Raw genomic sequence first — 25,194 nt, forward strand, 5'->3', positions numbered from 1 at the left:
TTCACAGGACCGTTTTCTTCCTGTGCACTTCGCCAGCTATACAGCATTGCATATGAAGGGTAAAATTTTCCTTTCTAAATAAGCCAGTCAGTTTATGCCAGGAAGCCTGAGGCTTCACAGCACTAAGTACTGCACAGTACTTAGCTTGCCTAATTACAATTTTTAATGGTCTGAGTTATCCACAGTCTTTTAAAATCCTGTCTCAGTATCAGACCTCCTGCTGCAGGTGATTCCACATTTATGTATTGGCAGCAGTTGAACAAGGTTAGCCATTTCCACACGAGAACTAAAGTCATGAACTAGCCAGTCTATTTCTATAAAAAGGTACGGTATTGTTAAACTCTTTAGAGTTTATTCCTTCTCTCCCGCAGTGGAGGTTGCCATAGCTGTTAAGTTTCTGGATTTGGCCTGCAAGTTCCTGTCTTCAGCAGTTTTCTGAACTGCTCCTGCCTAGGAGATCTTAGTCGGAGAACTAGAGACACTCCAGCCTGCTTCTCTATTGTAAAGGTTGTTTTTTCCTAGGATCTACCCAAGAAGACTGAGCCTTGATCATGCTGCCCCAATGCACTTTTGGCTATAGACTTGGAGCGGTATTCAGATCTCTTCCCAGCCACACAGGCCTGTGAGCAGTAACTAGTAGGCTCCACCTACCAAGGAGCAGCCATAGCAGTGCACCCAGCCAGGGGCTAGCCCAGTCAGAGCATCCCCAAAATGATGGCAGGAAGCTGTCATAACCCCCTCAAAGCCCAGAGCAAGCATCAGCCAGCACCAGGGGCTACCAACCCAGCCATAACCCAGCAAGACCCTCAAGGAATCAATCACTAGTTACCTGCACACCATCCTAGGCAGAAGCAAGAGCCAACCCAGAGCACAGTAATTCTTATATATCCAAAGTTTATTCCATGCTGCAATCTTGTTGTTCTTAAAATTATGGTATTCAGGACATTTGCTGAATAAGGCAGTGCATATTCAAATTCAGGATATCAGATCATTTGCATAAAGCCTCCAGATTTTGGAACCTTCGGCCTTAACAAGTATGGAGGTTGCACAGATTGCGTGCAATTGTTAGGCTATGAGCCAATGTCCAACTTGGTACCTAAGTGTAGGTCTGAGCTCAGAAGATCACCAGTGGGACTAGAAGGAGTTAGCAGAAGCTTCTTTGTAGGCAACAGAAGCCATGCCTTTGCCCAGCGCTGCCTTCAGGGTTCCCAGCAGATGCAGAGTTATTTTGACTATCTGCTTTAACATTCTTTTCTAAAATGCAGGAGGCTCTGTTAGGACAACAAAAGGAGGCAGAATGCCAAATTCAAACTATAGGCCAAGTCAGTAGAGTACCCAGGAGAATGGCATGGTCAGAGTTAAGCTCACAACACTGCGTCCTGTGACAGTTACTTGAATATAGACAGTTTGCTGTAAATTACAGACCTGACAACATTTGCATCCTGCTGAACCTTACTGGAATGGCCAGTCTGCAGTTCCTGGCTGAGCAGTATTCAAACCAGCCAAGGCTTCCCATTGCCTGCCTCCCATGCTTGAATTCAGATGAATTGCTTAGTGAAAGGTTGTTTAAACTTTGTTCTATTCCTACCAATGGAACATTAAAGCAGAGTTTATTCTTTTCACATACAGAGTAACACTATTACTGGGCCTCCCTGCAAAAACTCAGGATGGCTGGGCAAGGCTTGACCAGAGGAAGAGTGAGTTTCTCCCCCCCCCCCCCCCCCAAGCAGTAGATGGTACAACAGTAAAAAAGCAATTGCCACTGGAATCCTGGGATGGGGTGCAGCCCTCAGTCTCTCTCGGCTATATCAGGGCTAGATCCCACCTGCAATTTGTCTGTGGTTCCACATACCACTCTGCAAAATGAGCCCTTCCCCAACTAAAGGAGGGAGAGGAGTTCATTTTGGATATACAAAAGTTAAACCAGAAGCAAGATACAAGAGGTTTCTAACAGATCTTACGTTTGAAAGTCAGCAAAAAAAAACCAAGAGACTGCCAATTTGAGGGGATCTTTATGGAGGTCTCCCGGCAAATTATCCAGAGTTGGGATCAACAGTACAAACCTAATCCCTCTTTTTAAGGCTTTTTTCTAGTTACAGAACTACCAAGTTGCACCAGTTCCATAATAGATTTAACTCTATATAACAAGCCTATGAACAGTCTCAGAGGGGAGAGCTGTACCAGACCCATACATCTAGAAAACTCTGTACTTTATAAGACTTTCTCAGAATTTCAGAAGTGCGTTACAAAGGACAATTAATTAAGCTTCAATCCACTTTTGAAGCGAGTAGGTACATATTTATGGCCAGTACTTACCTAATATCTACCCTCCTGGGTAGGGTTGCCAAGCGTCTGGTTTTTGACGGGAATGCCCGGTCGAAAAGGGACCCTGGTGGTTCTGGTCAGCCCCACTGACCAGGCCGTTAAAAGTCCAGTCTGCGGCGCATTGGGACTAAGGCAGGCTCTCTCCTGCCCTGGCACTGCATGGCTCCCAGAAGCGGCCTGCATGTCCTTCCAGCTCCTAGGCGCAGGGGCAGCCAGGGAGGCTCCGTGCGTTGCCCCCGCCCAGAGCACTGGCTCCACAGCTCCAATTGGCCGGAAACCACAGCCAATGAGAGCTGTGAGGGCAGCGCCTGCAGGTATGGGCAGTGTGCAGAGCCTCCTGGCCCCTCCGCCTAGGAGCTGGACATGCCGGCCACTTCCAGGAGCTGGCTGAGGCAAGCGCCACCCAGAGCCCACACCCCTCACCCCTTCCCATACCCCAGCCCTCTGCCCCCCTCCCACACTCAAACTCCCTCCTGGAGCCCGCACCTGCTCCTGCACTCCAACCCCCAGCCTGGAGCCCCCTCCTGCACCCCAAATCCCTCATCCCCAGCCCCACCCCAGAGCCCGCACCCCCACCTGGATCCCTCACCCCCTCCCGCACCTCAATTCCCTGCCCCAGCCCAGTGAAAATGAGTGAATGAGCGATGGAGGGAGGGGGGATGGAGTGAATGGTGGCGGGGCCTTGGAGAAGGGGCAGGGCAGGGCAGGGCAGGGGTGTTTCGTTTTCTGCAATCAGAAAGTTGGCAACTCTACTACTGGGGTTGGGAGTGGATTGAAGCTTAATTAAATTGTCCTTTGTAACGCACTTCTGAAATTCTGAGAAAGTCTTATAAAGTACAGAGTTTTCTAGATGTATGGGTCTGGTACAGCTGATATTGTGAGGCACTCAGATATTATGATAATATCTGAAAAAGCCTATAAATAAAAATGGTCCTCATTTTACCAATGAAGAAACCAAGGCACAGCAAGACTGTGATTTGCCCAAGGTCACACAGGAAATTCATGGCAGAGCCAGGAATAAAATCAAGGTCTCCTAGCTCTTAGTTCTTTGCTTTAAACTCAAGACCATCCTTCCGCATCCACTTAAGAATGTTTATACAGAGGACATCCTTGGCTATGTACTGTACACAAAGTTCTAGGTGAAGGACTTTGTTGTGCACCACAAGAGATGTTTCCTTGCATGCACTGTGTAAATTACATTCCCATCTCAGATTCCCATAATCGGATTGTAAACAAACTTTACTATTTCAATCTTGTCTGTTACTGCCATACACAGACGCAGGGTGGGGGTTTAGATAGCTAGTGGCTGCCAGAATTCATTGCCAACAGGAGATTTCAGAATAAAAACTTTTAAAATGGCACAAGTAAAATAGCCTACAAAGGAAGAAGCTGAAGAATATAATTGCTGATAATTTCCACGATTGTCTCAGTTTATTAACATAATCAGACCATGAGAGCCAGCAGCCCATCTAAGCAGAACAGCAAACTTCAACCCAAACCACGGGGAACCAGCAAAGACAACAGCAGATTACAGTGAGAGCAGGGATTTAGCTTCACAGCTCCCACTGATAATGGTGAGGAAAGGCAAGGAAGAGAAGAGAGCAGGAAGGACAATTTGATATCAGAAAAAAAACCTCATGGGTTAAATCAATTCAATAGCCCTAGATGAAAGATATTAAAGGGATGCTGTCCAAGAGTTTATACTCAAACTAGAGATTTAAAAATAAATAAGATGGGGGTTTGTAAGACCCCGTATAACTGGAAATGTTTGTGAGCTTTTTTAGCTCAAAAAAGAGAAAAGGAGTACTTGTGGCACCTCAGAGACTAACAAATTTATTTGAGCATAAGCTCACTTCATCAGAGGCATACAGTGGAAAATACAGTGGGGAGATTTTATATACACAGAGAACATGAAACAATGGGTGTTACCATACAGACTGTAACAAGAGTGATCAGGAAAGGTGAGCTATTACCAGCAGGAGAGTGGGGGGACGGCGACAGGGGGGACAGGACTTGGGACCTTTTGTAGTGATAATCAAGGGGGGCCATTTCCAGCAGTTGACAAGAACGTGTGAGGAACAGTAGGGAGAGAAATAGTTTTTACTTTGTGTAATGACCCATCCACTCCCAGTCTCTATTCAAGCCTAAGTTAATTGTATCCAGTTTGTAAATTAATTCCAATTCAGCAGTCTCTCGTTGGAGTCTGTTTTTGAAGTTTTTTTGTAGAAGAATTGCCACTTTTAGGTCTGTAATTGAGAGACCAGAGAGACTGAAGTGTTCTCTGACTGGCTTTTGAAGGTTATAATTCCTGACGTCTGATTTGTGTCCATTTATTCTTTTGCGTAGAGACTGTCTGGTTTGGCCATATATCACATTGGTAGATGCGCAGGTGAACGTTTTGATTTAATCTATTCCCTGCAGCAATGGACTAGGATGGTCAGTGATTGGGGCACTACTCCAGGACTCTGGAGTTGCCTGTTAAATTCCCTGCTCCACCACAGACTTCCTACAAATCACTTAGTCTCTCTGTGCCTCAATTCCCCCACCCGTAACATAAGGATAATAGCACTTATTCACCTCACATTAAAGATTGTGAGGTGATCCAATACTGTGGTAAGAGGGCCACATCAGTACCTAAGACAGATGGAAACTCAAACACCTTGTGCTAGAGAAGAAGAATAAGGAACTGAAACTGATGGAGCTACTTTCATGGCTCAAGCCAAGTAAGATGCAAACAGGCACCAAAAATGGGGAAGCAAATTCCACTTGCAATCATCAATATAAAAGGCTGTATGGAAAAAAGTTAAAAGGACATTGTCAAAATTTACCTTCAGCGCAGGCTGTTTCATGAACTAGTTTTGTCTCATGGATACTCTTTGGACTTGGCAGACCCACTCCCGTCTTGAGGCCAACTGTATTCCAGAAACCCGCCTCGCTACCTTGTGAGAAGACTTGGTGCCAGAGGAAGTGCCTGTACAATAAATTTGTTTTACAGTCTGGGTCATACTCCATATTCCACATGGTGTACCGGTGACATCAGGGCCTCTGAAGCGATAACGCGATCAACGCTGTGGGACTGTGATGTCAAAGGTGGTTGGCTGTTACCTGGTTTCAAACAAAAGTCTGGCCATTTCCAGAGGCAAAAGCCAGTGCCTGGGTCAGGCCAACTCCCACCCACAGTTCTTTAAATTCCTTCTTTCCTCCTCACTTTAAATGGCAGAGCCATGATTCAAACGGCATACATCCCTACTGCTCCACACCAGTCAAGAGTGGAGTCTTTGAAAGCAGTGAAATAGGCTTCCTCGTAACCAAACTGAAAATTCTGTGGTGGGGCGTTTTCCCTTTCCCGAAGCCAGACTGAATACCTTTTTCGCTCCCTGATCCTGTATCACAGGCCAATGCACACTATAACAGACCAACTCAACCACTTGGCACATCCAGCCTGTGAACAGAGGGAGGGAGGGAGAGAGCGAGCGCATGCTGGCAGCTGGATACACCAGTATTTCAAGGTCAGATCTTTTATGTTCTGTAGCTCTCCCTCCACACCCATCCACTTTCTTCCTCCCTCAGCCGGCATTGTCCTCTGCTTTTTGAGCTTCCCAAATGCCACTCCTCAGCCCCTCTCCTACACAAGACAAGAGTTAGCCTGTCTGTAGTACAACATGCTTGATACAGGACGGTATGAGAATCACAGATACCACCGTGATGGGAGCCATGTAAGCTCCCAGATAAATATGTGGGGGAAGTGATAGAAGAGCAGGAAAAGCCTTTGGGTTAGTCACCTCACTGGTCCTAAAAAGACAAAGGCAAGGAGGGTTTGTCTGCTTGGAAACTCTGAGCCCTAGGCAGAAGGGTGAATCAGCAGAGACAGGAGATTAGCTCACCACAGGCCCACTGGGGGGAAGGGGGGGAGTTATTATTTGGAGTAGGAAAAGCATATATTATACTGGGGGGGGGGGTGTTACTCCCACTGGGGGAGGAGAGGGGATTGTTTTTACCATGCAAAAACTAGGCATTATACCACCTTATGCCCTGAAAATCAACCTCTAGCTGCCACTTGGCTTCATCTTACACTGTCTCCTGTGACTTTGACTCCTTGTGGCCTTGTGCAAGTAAGCATGTCATTTCTGACAGAGGAGTGCCCGAAACTGGCACATGGCATTTGTGAAGACGTGGAGTGTTGGGACAGGATGGGATTGTCCCCACACCAATAAGAGTCAAAATTAGTGACAAGAACTGCCTTGCCCATTGGTGCAACATATAGCTCCGTGTTTTCTATTGCCCTTCAAGCAAAGCAGGGAGCCCAGCACTAAATAGGTATCCCCTTCCTTTTGGTGTGGGAAGGGAAAAATGAACAATGGCCCACTGAGACCCCCATCCACAGGCAAGTGGATGTATGTAGTGGGTAAGGGTAGGGGAACTTTAATGCCTTCTTTGAAGTGAGAGAACCCTCTTCTCCAGCAGACAGGAGGGGGGTTGGGCATGAATCACTCCAGAATTTGCCAGACACAAGCTGGTGCCAAGAGGTGTGGATCCTTGCGGCGGGTTCCTGAGGTGGCACCCCAGTCCAAAGCTCAGGCATCTTCCCAAAGCATGCCTGGAGGAGAGGTGTTCTGGGCTTCGCAACAGAAGCTGACCAGTGGCCTCCCTCTCTTAGCAGCAGCCTTGGATAGTAATTGTCAGGTAGAAGTTTTTCCAAATCCTGAATATATCGATGGTATTAACCTTCAAGTATTACTACTGTAATTAACAGAATGATTACAGTAACTAGGGAGTGACTGGATTGGATTACAGCCAGCTAACAGCCTTAAACAAACCACGACAGAAGGAATAGGAGAAAAAATTGCTAAGGTTCTAAAATGGAAACCTCTTATCAGATTTCAGAGCCCCTCTTAGGAAGCTGTCAGTAGCTGGCAGGCTCAGAGCATTTGCAGAGACTGGCACAGCAAGAAGTGCAATGCAATGTGTCACAAAATGATACATTGTTGCATGAAAATTACAGTCTTGGTGGAGGAATGGTTGCATGAACAGGAGGGCTCCTATTCATAAGCTAGCCTCCCAAATTACAAAGCCTGTACGCCATTTGAACTATAAGCTCTGCTGTAGACAGGCATGCACATGTCAAGTTATCTACATGCCATCATGTTCATAACAGTTTGTTACAGGCATGTAACAGCATGTAATGATTTGTAAACAAACATTTTGGAAACTCTTAACACAAGCCTGCTAGTTCTGACCGATTAGCCAGGCGTGAACACTGACAGCATCCTGAGTCAAAGGCCATGTCATCTGAAACAGTGGAAAAGCAGTATTTTCCCTGAGTAGCAACCTTTAGTAATAATGCAAGGGCCTCAAGCATCAGTCATTAACCCAGAAGTTTCCAACCTGGTGTGGCTTAGTCTCAGTGGGTACCTCCTGCAGCCTCTGGCCCTGTTGATTCCATCTCTCCTTTTTCCCCTAAGGAGTGTTCCTTGGAGGCAGAATGCCAAGAGAAAGTTGGGCCAATGGGCTTCTGCCTGAACTCAAAGCCCTCTGTGTACAAGAAGCAATGCTACCAGGCAGTTTCATGGAGCCACTCCATGCTGTACCTGTGGCCAAGCATTTTCTGTGGGGTGAAACAGATCATGGTCACATATGAACAATATGAACAAGAGGCTACTCGGCAGCTCTCCAACATCACTTTCTACAAGCCATTACCCTCTGATCCCACTGAGGGTTACCAAAAGAAACTACAGAATTTGCTCAAGAAACTCCCTGAAAAAGCACAAGATCAAATCTGCACAGACACACCCCTGGAACCCCGACCTGGGATATTCTATCTACTACCCAAGATTCATAAACCTGGAAATCCTGGGCGCCCCATCATCTCAGGCATTGGCACCCTGACAGTCTGACTATGTAGACTCCCTCCTCAGGCCCTATGCTACCAGCACTCCCAGCAATCTTTGAGACACCACTGACTTCCTAAGGAAACTACAATCCATCGGTGATCTTCCTAATAACACCATCCTGGCCACTACGGATATAGAAGCCCTCTACACCAACATTCCACACAAAGATGGACTACAAGCCGTCAGGAACACTATCCCCGATAATGTCACGGCAAACCTGGTGGCTGAACTTTGTGACTTTGTCCTCACCCATAACTATTTCACATTTGGAGACAATGTATACCTTCAAATCAGCAGCACTGCTATGGGTACCCGCATGGCCCCACAGTATGCCAACATTTTTATGGCTGAATTAGAACAACGCTTCCTCAGCTCTCGTCCCCTAATACTCCCACTCTACTTTCACTTTATCGATGACATCTTCATCATCTGGACCCATGGAAAAGAAGCCCTTGAGGAATTCCACCATGATTTCAACAATTTCCATGCCACCATCAACCTCAGCCTGGACCAGTCCACACAAGAGATCCACTTCCTGGACACTACAGTGCTAATAAGCGATGGTCACATCACCACCACCCTATACGGGAAACCTACTGACCGCTATTCCTACCTACATGCCTCCAGCTTTCACCCAGACCACACCACACGGTCCATTGTCTACAGCCAAGCTCTACGATACAACCGCATTTGCTCCAACCCCTCAGACAGAGACAAACACCTACAAGATCTCTATCAAGCATTCTTACAGCTACAATACCCACCTGCTGAAGTGAAGAAACAGATTGATAGAGCCAGAAGAGTTCCCAGAAGTCACCTACTACAGGACAGGCCTAACAAAGAAAATAACAGAACGCCACTAGCTGTCACCTTCAGCCTGCAACTAAAACCTCTCCAATGCATTATCAAGGATCTACAATCTATCCTGAAGGACAACCCATCACTCTCAGAAACCTTGGGAGACAGGCCAGTCCTTGCCTACAGACAGCCCCGCAACCTGAAGCAAATACTCACCAGCAACCACATACCACACAACAGAACCGCTATCCTTGCAACAAAGCCCGTTGCCAATTGTGCCCACATATCTATTCAGGGGACACCATCACAGGGCCTAATAACATCAGCCACACTATCAGAGGCTCGTTCACCTGTACATCCACCAATGTGATATATGCCATCATGTGCCAGCAATGCCCCTCTGCCATGTACATTGGTCAAACTGGACAGTCTCTACGTAAAAGAATAAATGGACACAAATCAGATGTCAAGAATTATAACATTCATAAACCAGTCGGAGAACACTTCAATCTCTCTGGTCACGCGATTACAGACATGAAAGTTGCAATATTACAATAAAAAAACTTCAAAACTAGACTCCAGCGAGAGACTGTTGAATTGGAATTCATTTGCAAATTGGATACAATTAACTTAGGCTTGAATAGAGACTGGGAGTGGCTAAGTCATTATGCAAGGTAACCTATTTCCCCTTGTTTTCCTAACCCACCTCCCCCCTAAGACATTCTTGTTAAGCACTGGATTTGTGCTGGAAATGGCGCACCTTGATTATCATACACATTGTAAGGAGAGTGATCACTTTACATAAGCTATTACCAGCAGGAGAGTGGGGTGGGGGGAGAGAAAACCTTTTGTAGTGATAAACACCCATTTTTTCATGATTTGTGTGTATAAAAACAAACATCTTCTGTATTTTCCACAGTATGCATCCAATGAAGTGAGCTGTAGCTCACGAAAGCTTATTGTAAGGAGAGTGATCAATTTAGATAAGCTATTACCAGCAGGAGAGTGGGGGGGGGGGGGAGAGAAAACCTTTTGAAGTGATGAACACCCATTTTTTCCATGGTCTGTGTGTATAAAAATATCCTCACTGCATTTTCCACTTTTATGCATCTGATGAAGTGAGCTGTAGCTCACGAAAGCTTATGCTCAAATAAATTGGTTAGTCTCTAAGGTGCCACAAGTACTCCTTTTCTTTTTGCGAATACAGACTAACACGGCTGCTACTCTGAAACCTGTCATGGTCACACAGCTTTTCCTGCTCCAGCAACATACCACCTCTGTCCTGTACCACTCAGGATGAGAAAGAAAATGGAGCTTTCCTATCCAATAGAAGGGGAAAGGAACATCCAATGTGCCAGAGCCACAGTGAAGGGGAAAAAATTCCAATTCCCAGAGGGCTCCCCAATGCTGCCCAATATGCTTGGGAGGTACTCCACGTAAACGTCTCCAGAGCCACCTCATTATTCATCATTTTCAAACCCCCTCTCAAAAACCTTCTCCTTTGCCATGATGCCTACCCCAAAAAAAAAACAAAACCACACACACACCTTGATAACAGTTGGGTTGCTGGTGTGCAGAGACCACTGCCTATCATGCTGACTAGTACTGTCTCACTGTTTACTTGGACCGCCCTGTCTGTGTTCATCTCGTCTTATACTTAGTCCCCGCACCAGAGGGCTTACAATCTATCTTTTTGTTCTGTGTTTGTACAGCGCCTAGCACAATGGAGTAGTGATCTACGACCCAGGCCCACAGGTGCTATAACACAAATAAAGAACATTGCTCCTCTGTGGGAGCTATTTACTCCTACGCTCCCTCCATCCCCAATTGTCTCATATATGCTGTCAGCCTACCTCACCACTAAGATTTAAAGCATGTGAGCCCCCATACCACACAATGATGCCCTTTCTGTGTGGCCTACCTCTCCAAGTCACTTCCACTACCAGTTCTCAGCTCAAACGTGGGCAGAGAAAAGTTTGATCAAGTCAGGAATGCAGGCTGGTGATGAGGATTTCTGACCAGGAAAGCCAAGGAGTTGGGACTACAGCCCAGAGTGAGTTCAGAGTTGGCTCCCCACAGCTGGAGCCAGTTTTAGTCCTGCCTTGAGCTCCCCAGTGCTTAACAAAGCCCTTGGGAAACAGCTAGTGTCCATGAGTTAGCCACCTCGAAATAGACTGGTTCTTATTAATGAAGCATTTATAAAGAGGACCCTCTTCCTTCCCTTTCCCACCCCAACCTCCAGGCAATTCAACTGTCTGAACTTGTTTGCTGGTGAATGGTGCCAGACAAACAGTGCTAGAGAGATTGATGTTCTTGCTGTATCCACAGTGCACGTACAGCACAGACAGCAGCCACTCACAAAAACACCATCATGATTTGGAGTAGAAGTGAAGCCAGTAGCTTGAAACATGTGCACACACACACGCCTAGCTATTGTTCTCTTCTCCACAGAATATCAAAATCTCCCAAGCCAGGTAGGACATAGATAGATAGATAGATAGATCTCCCTGGCACAAAAGGTACAGTTGGGGACACCTACTAGGGTATTAAGACAACGAAAAAATAGACAGATGTTATTGGCTACAATGAACGTTACCCCAAGGAAATTAACATACTTATACCAAGCTTGGATAAATACTTAAGAGAATAGTTCTCACTACAGCATCAATCAATTAATTAAAAGGGGACAGGGGCTTTTTAGGGGTGGCAGTGGGACTCAATTTTGTTTAATATCTTTCTTAGGCGATAACAAATTAAGTAGCAGAAGTTACTTACCAACTGCCTTGTGCATTTGCTGGGAAGTGCATTCACACCAATAAAGGTGCCACAGGTAACAGCACTGAGAATTTCAGGAAACCCTGTGAGACATATACTCACTTTCTATAGTGAAGAAGAGAGTGAACAGTTCGGACATGGACCATACCTGGATCTCTCTGCATGTCCCAGAAATCTTGAGAGCTTAATTCCCAGGTCTGTATTCAAGAGTTTAACACAACCTACATTACAGCAGTAATTAAGATAAACACACTTTACACCTACTGAAGAGTAGCAAGAACCCTTGGTGCCTGATCCAAAGCTCACTGAAGTCATTGGGTGTCTTTCTGTGGCTTTCAACAGGTCTTGGATCAATCCCCTCTGAGAGCTAAGCCTGATACTAAAAGAACCTGATAGCAATGTGTGTGTGTTCTCCGCCGACCTCACACAATAGTGAACCTGTTTATAAGGCAAGTAGAATGAAAGCTCCTGAGCTGTTTTACTACACAGGTACCCTGCTTTGCCTGGATACAGATTATTGCAAAAGGGTTGCTCCACTAACTGGAATTAAGTAAATGCAAAGTAAAGTAAACCCTATACTAGAATGAAGGATGGGCCTTCTGATCATCCCCAGCAATCAGTTCTGCCTATCTACTCTGATGATTTAGTACAGTTAGTTATTAAAGCAGAGATTACGTTTCCTAGCCAGTTTCAGGCTCTGCTGACTTGAGCTGCTTTTGAACCCATAATCACTAAAGTTAGGCAAGTCAATAAGGAGCTTGCAACACAGCACCTATAGGGTAAGATCAAGGCATGGGCTACCTCCACTCCATTTTATATTATAAAACTTTTTATTTCAGGGTGGTACGTGACCAGCATCATAGTAATCTGGAGTCACTACAAAATTAAGCAGATTTAGAATTATTGCTGATTCTGCTCCGAGTCAGCCCCCCTTCCACTGACCAATGAAGCCTTCCAAACTAGTTTGAATGATTTCCTTAAAGAAATCTCTTCTCCACCTCCCACATCTTTTCATTAATCACATTGGTTTGTTTTTGTAGGGTTGCTCATAAAAACTAGCCTGCTGGCCTTTAGAGCCCAGTCACTTACATGAACCTCCCAGATCTGAGAAGAGACACAAGTTAACTAGAGTCTCACACCTCAATAGTGTGCACTTAAAACTATACTAATGACCAGAACATAGTTTTGTCACCTGCCAGCATCTCCCACTCAGAACAGTGCCCCGTGGCTCCAATACAATGGAACAGCAGGTTTTGGTGTCGGTTCCCACTCTGCAGACTGGAATGCATTTCCAGGAGGCATTCTCTCTGTGTAGATTGATTCATAGTTGTAAGACTCAGCTGGGTAAATGGCCATATGCCACGCTACGTTTATCCATACACCTCAGACTCACACCAATGGGAGTTGTACTCATGCATTGAGGAAGCCCTTTGAATGAGATTTCTGGGCCTGGTTTTCCAGAGATGCTGAACAACTGCAGCTCCCATTGACTTCAGCGGGAGTTGTGGATGATCAGTACCTGTAAAAGTCAGGCCCTAGGGGGACAGAAGACACCAACATACCATCAGAGAAGGCATCTCAGCCAGAATTCTTCTTGCCCCACCCCAGCTATGCAGCAAACTGTAGTCACTGGTTGGCTACTGCCTCCCACCCAGAAGGCAGTTGCATTTCAATGTTTTTCATCACACTTGGCAATATTTTCAGGTAAGGGGGTGCAACACAATCGTAGGACCTGGATTTGCAATCATAAAACCTTCTTGAATTCAGCTCTCAGTACTTCCAGGCATGCGTGAGAGATTGGGACAGAGAGAGAAAGAACAGGAGATGGCAAGCAGGAGAAGAAGAAGAAATGAGGAAAGACATAAGGCAGACAGATTTGAGTCCATACACCACTGAGGTGTGAGGCAGTGGTAACACTGGTACAGCCCTGGAAGAGCTTGCTTACAGTAGTCATAGCCCATCCAGTCACATGTCCATTACCAGTATGGCAGGAAAGATAAAAAGAATGGGAAATTAACATGGAAAGAAAAAGGAAAAGGGAAAAAAAAAGAAGTGCTGTTTTATTGCCTAATAGGGAGCGAAGAGGCTTGTCTGGCTCCAGGCCACACCACAAACATCCTATGGCTGGGTTCTGTTATAATGAAGGGGAAGGGAAGGAAAAAAAAAAAAAAAAAAGACAGCAGTAGAGAAACAGGAAGCTAGCTAGCTCTTTGCTAATCTTATTAATGCTTGCGGTTTCACTCAGTTAATACAGTTTGTTGCTTAGAGTCCCAAGGAGTCCCTTCCATTTCTCCCCACTCTGAACCCCCCATTCAAGAGATTCCCCACAGTCACCAACAGGTTCCTTTCAGGATGAGTCAGTCAATCTTGCTTCAAGAGGACAAAATGCAGTTGGAAGTATCCCTGAGAAGGTTAACTGGACTTGACATTTGAGTGATGGCTACTCTCAGATTGGAGGCCCCATGGTGAATAGTCAAGGCTCACAAATCATCCTCTCCCCATCTACAAAATTGATCAAGGCTCTGGATATCTGTCTCCAGCACTGAAATCCTGGAGGTGGGCATTCTTCATGAAAGTCACTCCCTCTCCCAAAGCTCACATTTGGCAATTTTTAAGGGGGGGGGGGGGGGGGGAAGAAACACTCTTGCATTTTATATATTTATTTTACACACATACACAAATTCAGGCCTTTTATTAAATGCCCTGTATTTTGGTGGGGGCAGGTGAGTACTTATTTCCCTGTCTTGAGGTGGGAGAGGCTATGGTGGATTTTTTCCTAACATACCCACATGACAAAGTTTTTAAGTAACTACAGTGGAGATCCCTCCCCCCTCCAAAATTGGTGCTTGGCCCTTATGAGATAATTTTTTTAAAAACAGCAACACAACCACTAGGCCTATGGGCCAGAGACAACTCGGCCTTTTCGTGGCTCTGATAGGCACCTTAGGAAGACTTCATAAAGTGTTTCCTAAGGTAGCGTCTCCATCCCTTTCTCCAGTCTAATTTCAGATAGAGCAAGCTGTCTCATAGCAATGCAACCAAACTCCAGAGAATGTCCTAAGTGTTAGACACAACAGTGATAAACCACAGGCACAGGACTTCACAGACAATGCTATAAAATAAAATTAGCTGCAATGTAGTGACAGCGCCCAAGCCTTCTTAAGCAAAGCTGTGTTAGCTTTTGCTGTCCCTATCACCAAACTTGTGCCACCAACCAGGAGGACTCCAGTCCAATTTCATGGGTGGATTCCAAAGATATTGCAATGAGCAGTACACAATCCTACATCCCCATTGGTGAAGATGGCTTACAACCTCTAGTATATAAAATGTATTACACGTGAGGCTGTGGAATTGTATATCGCATGCAGTGAAGCACTAGTTCAAGAGCAAAGTGCCTAGGACAAAAATAGCTGCACAACCACCCCCACCCTCCAGGATACATTACTGCATTTTTATTATGGTGATCTAATGGCCAAAAAAAAAAAAAAAGAGTGTGCGCGCTCTAATTAAGACACAATAGATGTCATTTTAATCTGAGCCAGCTGCTCTTCCAATCCTAGGTATTTTAATAACATCGTTAGACCCATACTCCCAAACCTGTAATTTAGCTACATTTAATTTCTGAATCAGGACAAGGCCATCTCAAAACATGCCATTTTTTAAAAAAAGAAGACGACCAATTCTCACTACACAGCCTAAAAAAAAGTGTTTATACAACTTTCTGGACAGTTTCTGTTCAAATTTCCCCACTTATTGGGTTAGCAGTAAGCACAAAATACATACCAAGTTACACTCTGAAAATCAGTAATGAGGTTAGGGAGGCTGGTTAATGGTATCACCTTTGCCTTGTGTAGTTCTGTACAGTAAGATAGTGATAACCAAATCACAGACCCAAGAATTTAAACTGGTTGCCTGAAACAGTCAAGGAATTCCCCAGAACCATACATTCACACCGCTGGGCTAATAGCTTGCTTCCTTTTGGGTGTTTCCCCCCCTCCTGTAAGGGGTTAGTAGGATGGATCTCAGAGTAGATGGACAGATGGTTTGACCCAGTACATTAAATCTTGTGTTTTTCCAATTGCTGTCCACACTTCTGTAACATCCCTCACAAATCTGCACACAGACCATTTTCCTGTCCATCCCCACCTCCTCCTTAGTTCTTCCACTAACAAGCTGCTGTGTGGATGAAAAAGTCACTACAAAGCCCAGATGCCTCACTCATCTCACAATATAAAGAAGTTACAATGAATAATAATGTTCTTGGTAAAAAAAAAAATGAACAGAGAGAGAAAGTGAGCCACCTCCCACTGCTCTACAATGAATTGCCTTACAAAGCCAGTGATTTAGCCATTGTTTGCAGCAATACTTCAGGGATGCTTTTTAGTTAAACGTCTTTAAAGAACTAATAAATGATAAGGTGGGTGATGTAATATATTTTATTGAACCAACTTCTGTGGTTCAATCCATTGGACTGAATGGAACGGAGAGTCAGGCAGACAGCACCCATTCCAGAGCTTTCTGGCCATACAAACCATCATTTATGTTCATAACTATCTTTACATATGGCATATTATACACTGCTTGCTAGACTCAGAGGATTATCATGGGATGGTGCCATTTCTAACAGATAATTTCAGTGATTTATAGATACCGTATTTAGTCAATATTTACCTATAAACAGGAAGTGTTCAGCACAGTTTAGCTACTGCTGTCACTGTTCCACCAATTCCAAAAATCGGAATGGTTTAAGATTTCTCAGCAAGAAGTGCATTCTATTGCAGTTTCCTAGTAGGCAGTCCTGTGTGGTAATGGGACTGGAGAAAACAGGCAATGCTATTTTTTTTTTTTTAATAAAAATGAAGTGTTTGAATCATTTACATTGAATCAATATTTTTAAATAATGTTAATGTAACCCCTTAACAGTAGACAAAAATACAACTTCTGTTGGTTTTTAATTTCTGTTCACTAGTTACAAATGGATTCTTCACCCTACTCTGCTTCATATTGTCAAGATGGCAGCTGTCTGGTCAGACAGGGAGCACTGTATCGCCATTAGCATACCGGGCTGGGAATCAGAAGATTTTTCTTCTCTAGGTTATGCAACCTTGGACAAGTCGCTTACAGACAATGACCAGTGTCTGAAATTAGAGGGAACCATTTGAAAAAACATGAGCCTGATTTTCAGAGATGCCAAGTGCTCAGCATCTCTAAGACTCAGATCTATGGTATTTCGGATGGAGGCACCGCAAGAGTCACTGGCCCCACAAACCTTTTAGCTTTAACTGCCACTGCATCCTCAGGGGCTGGTGTTCTCACTGGGGATTGCTTGTCTTCAGCTGCGGACTTTCTTCCATCACCAGTCAGATGAAGCCCAAGCTTGCTGATCTGCAGGGAGCTCATCTATTCACTCAGGGCCTGATCTAGCCCTCACTGAAGTCAGCGGGCGTCTCTTCATTGACCTATGGAGCTGGATCAAGGCCTCAGGATTTTTCTGATAAAGAGGCAGAAATTCTTGTGGGCTGTGAAGTTCTATTTCACAGCGGCTTTTACAATTGTAACAACAAATTGGCCAGTATTTCAAAACTAGTAAATGCCCACAGAAAGGCAATAATTGGCACATTTTACAAGACTATATAGATTTCCCAACAGCCTGCAGTGATGAGAGCATTTTGAGAGTGATCTTCTGACAGTGACTTTCAAAAAGTTTCACTGGGTAACAGAGAAGCAGTAGTATCAGTCTGTTAGGCCTTAGCAAGTGTTTTGGGAAGCCCATTTCCTGTATTTTCTTGAGAATAATGGGTAAGAGTATAATAGATGGTAATTTCTTCTAACTGAAAGATTTCACCAAGAGCTTTAATCCCCAAGAGACCCCTGCTGTTGTACAAATGGGCGCTGCAGAAGCTTATTAAAAGTCAGATTGAGCAGAATTCGTTCTGTTCATTATTTTCCACCCCTTAAGTGAATATCACTGCTGGGATGAGCTCTTGAAAGCCTCTTAAAAACCCTTCTGAAAACATGACATCCCCAAAAGCCTCTTACGGAAAAGCAATACAGCTGGAAAAGCTGGTTTTTCCAAGCAGTGGCAGTGCCCCCTGAATTCTAAACTGACAACTTCCTGCTCCTCACCTAGCAAGCTCCTGCAGGGAGTTAGTTACTCAATGGAGTCGGAAATGAGAGGATAAGATGATGTGAGGGAACGGAGGCATCTTCCAGCTATCAGGTTTAAAATGCCTATAATCATTCATAAGGACTTCTAGAGGCTTTTCCTCCACAGATCTCAAAGTGATTTATAGGAGACATTAATCCCAATTTCACTACTCACCTATGAGGAACACTACATCAATCTCTTTGTACAGAAGGAGAAATACAAGCACACGGAACGTGTGGAAACTACCTGAAAACTAACTTTGTACAAATATCTCCTTGCACACTGGGTGCAGATCTGCTCAGCATTCAGAGTCAGTTACTTAAAATCAGCAGATCTAAATTCTTACTACTTTTTAGTCCTGCGTTCGCTCTGCTGAGCCAGCGCAACAAAGAGATTCTAGTCCTTTTGTGTGTCAACAGAACTGTTTACAAAGTTTCAATTAGTTACAACTGTGCAAATCCACTGAAGACAATGGGATTGCAGAGTTACCACCCAGGGCCTAGTTTGGTCTATACAACAGTGGTTTTCAACCATGGGTATGTTGAGGGCACACAGAGGTATTCCACGGGGTACATCAACTCATCTAGATATTTACCTAGTTTTACAGCAGGCTACATAAAGAACACAGTGAGTACAAACTAAAATTTCATACAATGACTTGTTTATATGGCTCTGTATACTATACACTGAAAAGTAAATACAATATTTATATTCCAATTGATTTTATAATTATATGGTAAAAATGATAAAGCAAGCAATTTTTCAGTAATAGCCTCCTATGACACTTTGTACTTTTATGTCTGATTTTGTAAGCAAGTAGTTTTTAAGTGAGGTGAAACTTGAGGGTACACAAGACAAACTAGACTCATGAAAGGGGTACAGTAGTCTGGAAAGGTTGAGACCCACTGCTATAGAGCACTACTGAGAATGGCTATCTGGGAGCAGGGATGTCTATTCTCAAATTGTGCTGTGGAGCAGGCCACGCTTCTGGGACAGTGCGGTGCGGGCTCTGCAGCACCGAACTCTCCTCGTCCTGCCACCCCTCAGCCCTGCGGAGATGCTGCACATCTACATCAGGTGCCTCAGCTACCATGTCCAGGAAGAGGACATCCAGCACTTCTTTAGCAGCTATGGCCGCCTGTTCAAGGTCAATCTCAAGAACGGCTATGGGTTTGTGGAGTTCAAGGACTCCCACGACGATGCCGTTTACGAACTGAATGGCAAAGACCTGTGCAGGGAGCGGGTGATAGTGGAGCATGCCCAGGGCCCCCGCCAGGATGCAGCAGCTACAGCAGCTGCAGTGGGGGTGGTGGAGGCCGTGGATATAGCAGTCGGAGACAACCAGGAAGAGATAAATATGGACCACCTGTTCATACAGAATACAGACTGATTGTTGAAAACCTTTCCAGTCGTTGTAGTTGGCAGGATTTGAAAGATTTCATAAGGCAATCTGGTTTCTCAAATTGGGGGTCCTGACCCAAAAAGGGATTGCAGGGGGGGGCAGTCACAAGGTTATTTTAGGGGGTTATGGTATTGCCACCCTTACTTCTGCACTGCTGCCTTCTGAGCCTGGTGACCAGAGAGCAGTGGCTGGTGGCTGGGCACCCAGCTCTGAAAGCGGTGCCCTGCCAGCAGCAGCGCAGAAGTAAGGATGGCATGGTATGGTATTGCCACCCTGACTTCTGTGCTGCTGCCTTCAGAGCTGGGCGGCTGGAGAGTGGCGGCTTCTGACTGAGGGAGTCAGTGCAGCAGTAAAGGTGGCAATACCATACCATGCCAATCTTACTTCTGCACTGCTGCTGGCAGCAGCTCTGCCTTCAGAGGTGGGCTCCTGGCCAGCAGCCGCCACTCTCCAGCTGCCCAGCTCTGAAGGCAGCGCCACGGCCAGCAGCAAGGCAGAAGTACGAAAGAACGGCCATACTGGGTCAGACCAAAGGTCCATCAAGCCCAGTATCCTGCCCCAAAGGGAATGAACAGGTAGGTTATCATCAAGTGATCCATGCCCTGTCACCCAACCCCAGCTTCTGGCAAACAGAGGCTAGGGACACCATTCCTGCCCATCCTGGCTAATAGCCATTGATGGATCTATCTTCCATGAATCAGTCTAGCTCCCTTTTGAACCCTTTATAGTATTGGCCTTCACAACACCCTCTGGCAAGGGGTTCCAGAGGCTGACAGTGGGTTGCGTGAAAAAAATACTTTCTTGTGTTTGTTACCTATTAATGTCATTTGGTGGCCCCTTGTTCTTGTATTATGAGAAGGAGTAAATAACACTTCCTTATTTACTTTCTCTATACCACTCATGATTTTATAAGTAAGGGTAGCAGTACCACAACCCCCTCTACAATAACCTTGTGATCCCCACCTCCCACAATTCCTTTTTGGGTCAGGACCTCTACAATTTCAACACCATAAAATTTCAGATTTAAATAGATGAAATCACTAAATTTATTATTTTAAAAATCCTATGATCATGAAATGGACCAAAATGAATTTGGTAGGGCCCTACCTATATCCACTATGTGTGACAAGAAAGTAGTTCCATTTTCTATTCAGAATTCAGGCATGGCAAGATGTGATACAAACTGCAAGCGTAAAATTAACAAGTGATTCACTCTAGTGACTTGACAGTTGTAGGAGGTGCCCTGCCATGCTTCTTTTTAAAGAAAATATATATATTTTTTTTATTGTCTGATGAAGTGACTAAAAGGGAAATGTTTCAAGGATTAGGATTCCAGTGATCTAATACAGGATGCCACTGGCTTAGACAAAAAGAAAAAGCAGCAGCTAGAACTCCTCCTAAACTCCCCCCCACCCCACCCCACCCCAGTTTAAAAAAGGGATGAATGTTACCATTTTTGGACATAAATTCTGCACAAGCCCAACCCTAAACCACACCACTCAAATGAGAAGCGAGCTATCATCCTGCTTGTGAGCACATGGAATTGGGGACCATTCAAAAAGGGAGAATAAGGTGGTGGGAATGGAAAAGGTAATTTACTAACAACAGATTGCTAGTCAGTCAGTCAGTCAATCTGATCTCCTGAATAGCTGTAGTGCTCCTGCCTCCCCACTATACAGGGAAACAAGTCTAGCCTACAAAGGTCATCTGCAGCTGAAGGAGCCTGCACCCTGGGGAACAAGCCAATTTTACATTCACATTCTGATTTCCTCCTTAATCAGCGTCTGCTGCCTCCAAAGAGAGCGTTCCTTTGTGTGCCACTGTCCTCTGGGGGCAACGCAGACGTGTGCAGAGCTTTGCAATGGGAGTGACACTTCGTAGCAAACAGACATGTACCTGCACAGTCCTCCCTTCCCCCAGGGCACCACCAGCCGCCCAAATCAGCTCTTCAACAGCTTCCTGAGGAGCAGCTAGGCGGCCCCTAATAGCACGCACAGCATCGCTATCAAAAAAACCCCAGAAAGTGAGGAGTGTTTGTTGCCTGGTAAATTGCATTGCGAAATGTGAGGGGAGGGAGCTAGGGCTCCCGTCTGCATGGCTCCTGGCGCTGACAGGGGAAACATCTGTTGCTTTAGGGGGGGAAAGGAACTTCTGCGCTGCTACATTGGGCGATAAAACGGCCCCATTTCTTTGCTTACCCACCCCCCTCATAGGTCGCACTACTTCAGCGCCCACCCACCTCCCTCACACACAGGTAGGAAAGACAACCGCCTGTGTGCCCGTTACACGTTGTTTCTTTAAATCACACAAGCCCTCCATAGGCGATTAATACACAATCTCCAAACGCTGTTTCCACGGGGATCTGTGAGCCACCGGATAACACCTTGGTTTAAACTCAGTTAAAATCACTGTTCTAGACCGAATTAAAGGAGAGGCGTGGGGCGCGCTATTTGCTACATTATTCGAGCTCTGCATCTCAACAGGTCCTGTGCAGAGCTGGGTCCATTGCAACCTCTGACCATATGGGGAAAATCGGAGGGAGGAGGAGAGAGGCGGCTATGCATATACAAATCCATAATTAGGTTGATGTTGCAGCTCGTCCCACCCCCAACCCCCTTCTTCACACGAGGCTCCATTATTTAATTAAATAAAACGAGAGGGTGATGCAGGGATCCGGCTGCCAACAGGAAACCTCCCAGCTATCAATCAGACCAGCTCTCTGCCCTGGACCCTCAGCAAACGTGGAAAATACCCCAGCGTTAAACAGGGAGGGACTGAACGTGCGCAGGTAGCCACACAGAGCCCCAATACAACTAATCTCCAGCAAATCCAAGGAAACCTTTCCCCCACCCCCATCCTGCTAAATGCCTGTAACACAACACTCCTCTCTAATGGAGCTACTGCAGCCTCTACTAATATCTCTCCCCCCCCCACCCCCCGGCTCCAGGATCTTTACTAGGATGCGGGGGGGGGGGAAGAAAGGGGTAAGGTGAGGGTGAAAGGGGGGGGGAGAATTTACCTTTCTCTGCTGTTTTTCCCAAGCTGGATCCAAAAGCATGTCCCTGTCCCAGTCCTCCTCCGGCTGCATGTAGTCATTGGTTTGCTGAGAGTCATAGTAATCCATGGCTGTGCGTGTCCCCTTCGGTCTGCTTTTGTTTTTCCTCCCCGGCTGCTGCCGCCACAGCTCGCGCTCCCCGGCGGTCTCGAGAGCGCCCTGCTGAAGGACAGCTGGAGCGGAGCGGAGCGGAGCGCAGACAGAGAGAGAGAGAGACGGGGGGGAGGTAGCGGCGCGCAGCAGCTCCGCTTACACCAGAGCGCAACCTAGTCTTCGCACGCACAGAAGGGAAGGGGGCGGCGGGGGAAAGAGCCCTGCCTCCTAGTTAATCTCATTGGCTAGGTGGAGTTGCCAGAAGTCCATTTTCCGAGGCTACCATCGCTCTCATTGAGGCCCCCTTGTGTCACTCAGGGCTTCCAGCGGTTGCTATAGGTTGATTTAAGCTCCCTCCTCCCCCCTTACTCATGTGACATCTGAGTTTAATCTGCGGTGGACTCAGTTTGGTGACGTCTCCCCTTACCTTGGGGGTTTATAGTAATATCAGGAGCTACTGAACAGACGGAATATAGTGAGCTACCTGTCGCGCAATGCAAAAAATGCAACAACAACAACAAAAAGAAAAGGAGGACTTGTGGCACCTTAGAGACTAACCAATTTATATGAGCATAAGCTTTCGTGAGCTACAGCTCACTTCATCGGATGCATGAAGTGAGCTGTAGCTCACGAAAGCTCATGCTCAAATAAATTGGTTAGTCTCTAAGGTGCCACAAGTACTCCTTTTCCTTTTGCGAATACAGACTAACACGGCTGCTACTCTGAAACAACAACAAAGTATATCTGCTTATTATGTTTGATAGGGGGACAAGGTGGGTGAGATAATATCATTTATCAACTTTTGTTATATTACCTCACCCACCTTGTCTTTCTAATAGCCTGCGACTAAGCTTCTACAATATGCAGGTCAGTGTGAAAGAAACATTGTCAGGTTGACAATATACAATATTCAAACAAACAGTCCTTACCTGGATTACTAGAAAAACACCTTATTAAAAACTGAAAAAAATGTTAAACATCTTATTGACTTGTCAGTGGGAATGCACTTTATTTAAGCCAGGATCCTGCAAATCTTTATATACATATACCTGACATGTCTGTAGTCTCCTTAAATTTAATGGGAGGAATGGAAAGTTAAGCATGTGTACGAATTCACAGGATAGAAGCCGGAGTCTGTGCATATCTGTCAAGTTGGACAGTCAGTTACAATGTTTCCAGTTATTTCATTTCCTGATTCCACTAGCACTGTGCTACAATGTTTGGGTTGCAAACTTTATAGTGGAAAGTTTATTGGTTAGAATTCAAATTATATTGAAAGTTTGAAGAGGAGAGTAAAATGCATATTAAGCCAGAGGGAGACAAAGAAACACTCACCTTAAAAACTTAAAGCTACAGTAATTTTCTGGCTCAGATCCTCCAAATCCTTATGCACATGCTTAACTTTATGCATGCCAATCGCCTCATTGAGTTCAGTGGGACGCGTCACATGCTTGAAGTTAAGCCCATGTGTGTCCCAGAACTGGGGCCTTAAGCTATAGAGTGCTGTACAAATTTTCTTCAGAGTTTCCAAAAACATTCCCTAAGTAATTCTGAGTAAATTCCTTCAGAGTAAGTCTGGAAACTTTCCAAACCAAAATTAAAGCACTCAGGAACATGCTTAAAGGTTAGTGCATAGATAAGTGTTTTGCTGAATTGGAGCTATGGCTCTGATCCTATAATAGGGTCTGCCTAGATAGACCCCTGCATCTTCACAGAACCCCAATGAAGTCAGTAGAGCTCTGTATGACCACAAGGATCAACCAAGGTGGAACAGGGTGATTGCCCCCTTGGCTGGCTGGAGCCCAGAAAGAACATAATGGTGTTTGTCTATCTGATAGTTAATAGAGATTTTCATTTAACCACAAGTGTTTGGAGGCCTATGTTTTTGGAGCTGAAGGACCAGGATCCTTGGCTCTACAGTTATATGTTGTTTTATTATGGAGCAGCAATAGCTTCGCCGTAGCTAATGTTGCTACCACACTCCCATTATATTATTGTAAATAAAATAAACCAAAGTTCTCATGCTTTCACATTTTTAGGGTTAAATTTCATCAGCTGGAGCATTTTCTGATAATTTTGCTCAAAGTAAGTAATGAAAAGCCTGAAATTTGTTCTTTTAAAAATATTTTTTTTTTACAAGTGTTCAGTGTTTCTTGGTGTCCTTCTCTCTATCCAACAAAATCACACTACACTAGAATACTTTAAACCCCGATAGATTTGGAACTTGGATCATCCAGCAAGAGGTAGTTTTTCAAAGACAGGCAGAGTAAAATATTTAAGAAGCTGCTGCTGTTTGAGAACTTGACATGATTCTCTGTCAATGAAGCGGACGAAGAAAAAACATGGCAACAGCAAATATTTTCCGCAACCATCTTTGAGCTAGCCAAGGCTACTTTGTGAAACTGAAAGGAAATTCCCAGTTCTTGTTAAAATAGCTCCCCCACAGGCATTACACACAAGTATTCCTTTTCGTTTTGCGGATACAGACTAACATGGCTGCTACTCACGAAAGCTTATGGTCAAATATATTTGTTAGTCTCTAAGGTGCCACAAGTCCTCCTCGTTCTTTTTGCAAAATACAACCCTGGCCCAGGGAGAGTATACACAAGTCCAGTTTTCAGATTGCTTAAGGAATAGAGAGTATGTGACACATGAACCGTTATATTGAACACACATGATAGAGCTCAGAGCAGACCCAGCTCCGATC

The 25,194-nt window shown here is 45.1% G+C and overlaps 1 protein-coding gene across 8 annotated transcripts in view; it reads right to left on the minus strand.

Moving 5' to 3' along the window:
- ACTN1 (actinin alpha 1) overlaps positions 1-22,693 on the minus strand; it is a 130,742-nt gene extending 108,049 nt beyond the window's left edge. For 7 of the 8 annotated variants that reach the window (XM_073348446.2, XM_073348444.2, XM_078853315.1 and 4 more), the window contains exon 1: positions 22,359-22,693. In XM_073348446.2, coding sequence (XP_073204547.1) covers positions 22,359-22,463 — 105 coding nt within the window. In that variant the 5' untranslated portion in view covers positions 22,464-22,693. Of the gene's footprint in view, positions 1-17,058; positions 17,379-22,358 lie in introns of those variants that run through there. The other variant, XM_078853314.1, reaches the window with a different exon arrangement.
- Between the last annotated feature and the right edge of the window lie 2,501 nt (positions 22,694-25,194).

Source organism: Lepidochelys kempii, chromosome 6 (genome assembly GCF_965140285.1).
Source record: "Lepidochelys kempii isolate rLepKem1 chromosome 6, rLepKem1.hap1, whole genome shotgun sequence".
In the NCBI taxonomy this organism is placed as follows: domain Eukaryota; kingdom Metazoa; phylum Chordata; order Testudines; family Cheloniidae; genus Lepidochelys; species Lepidochelys kempii.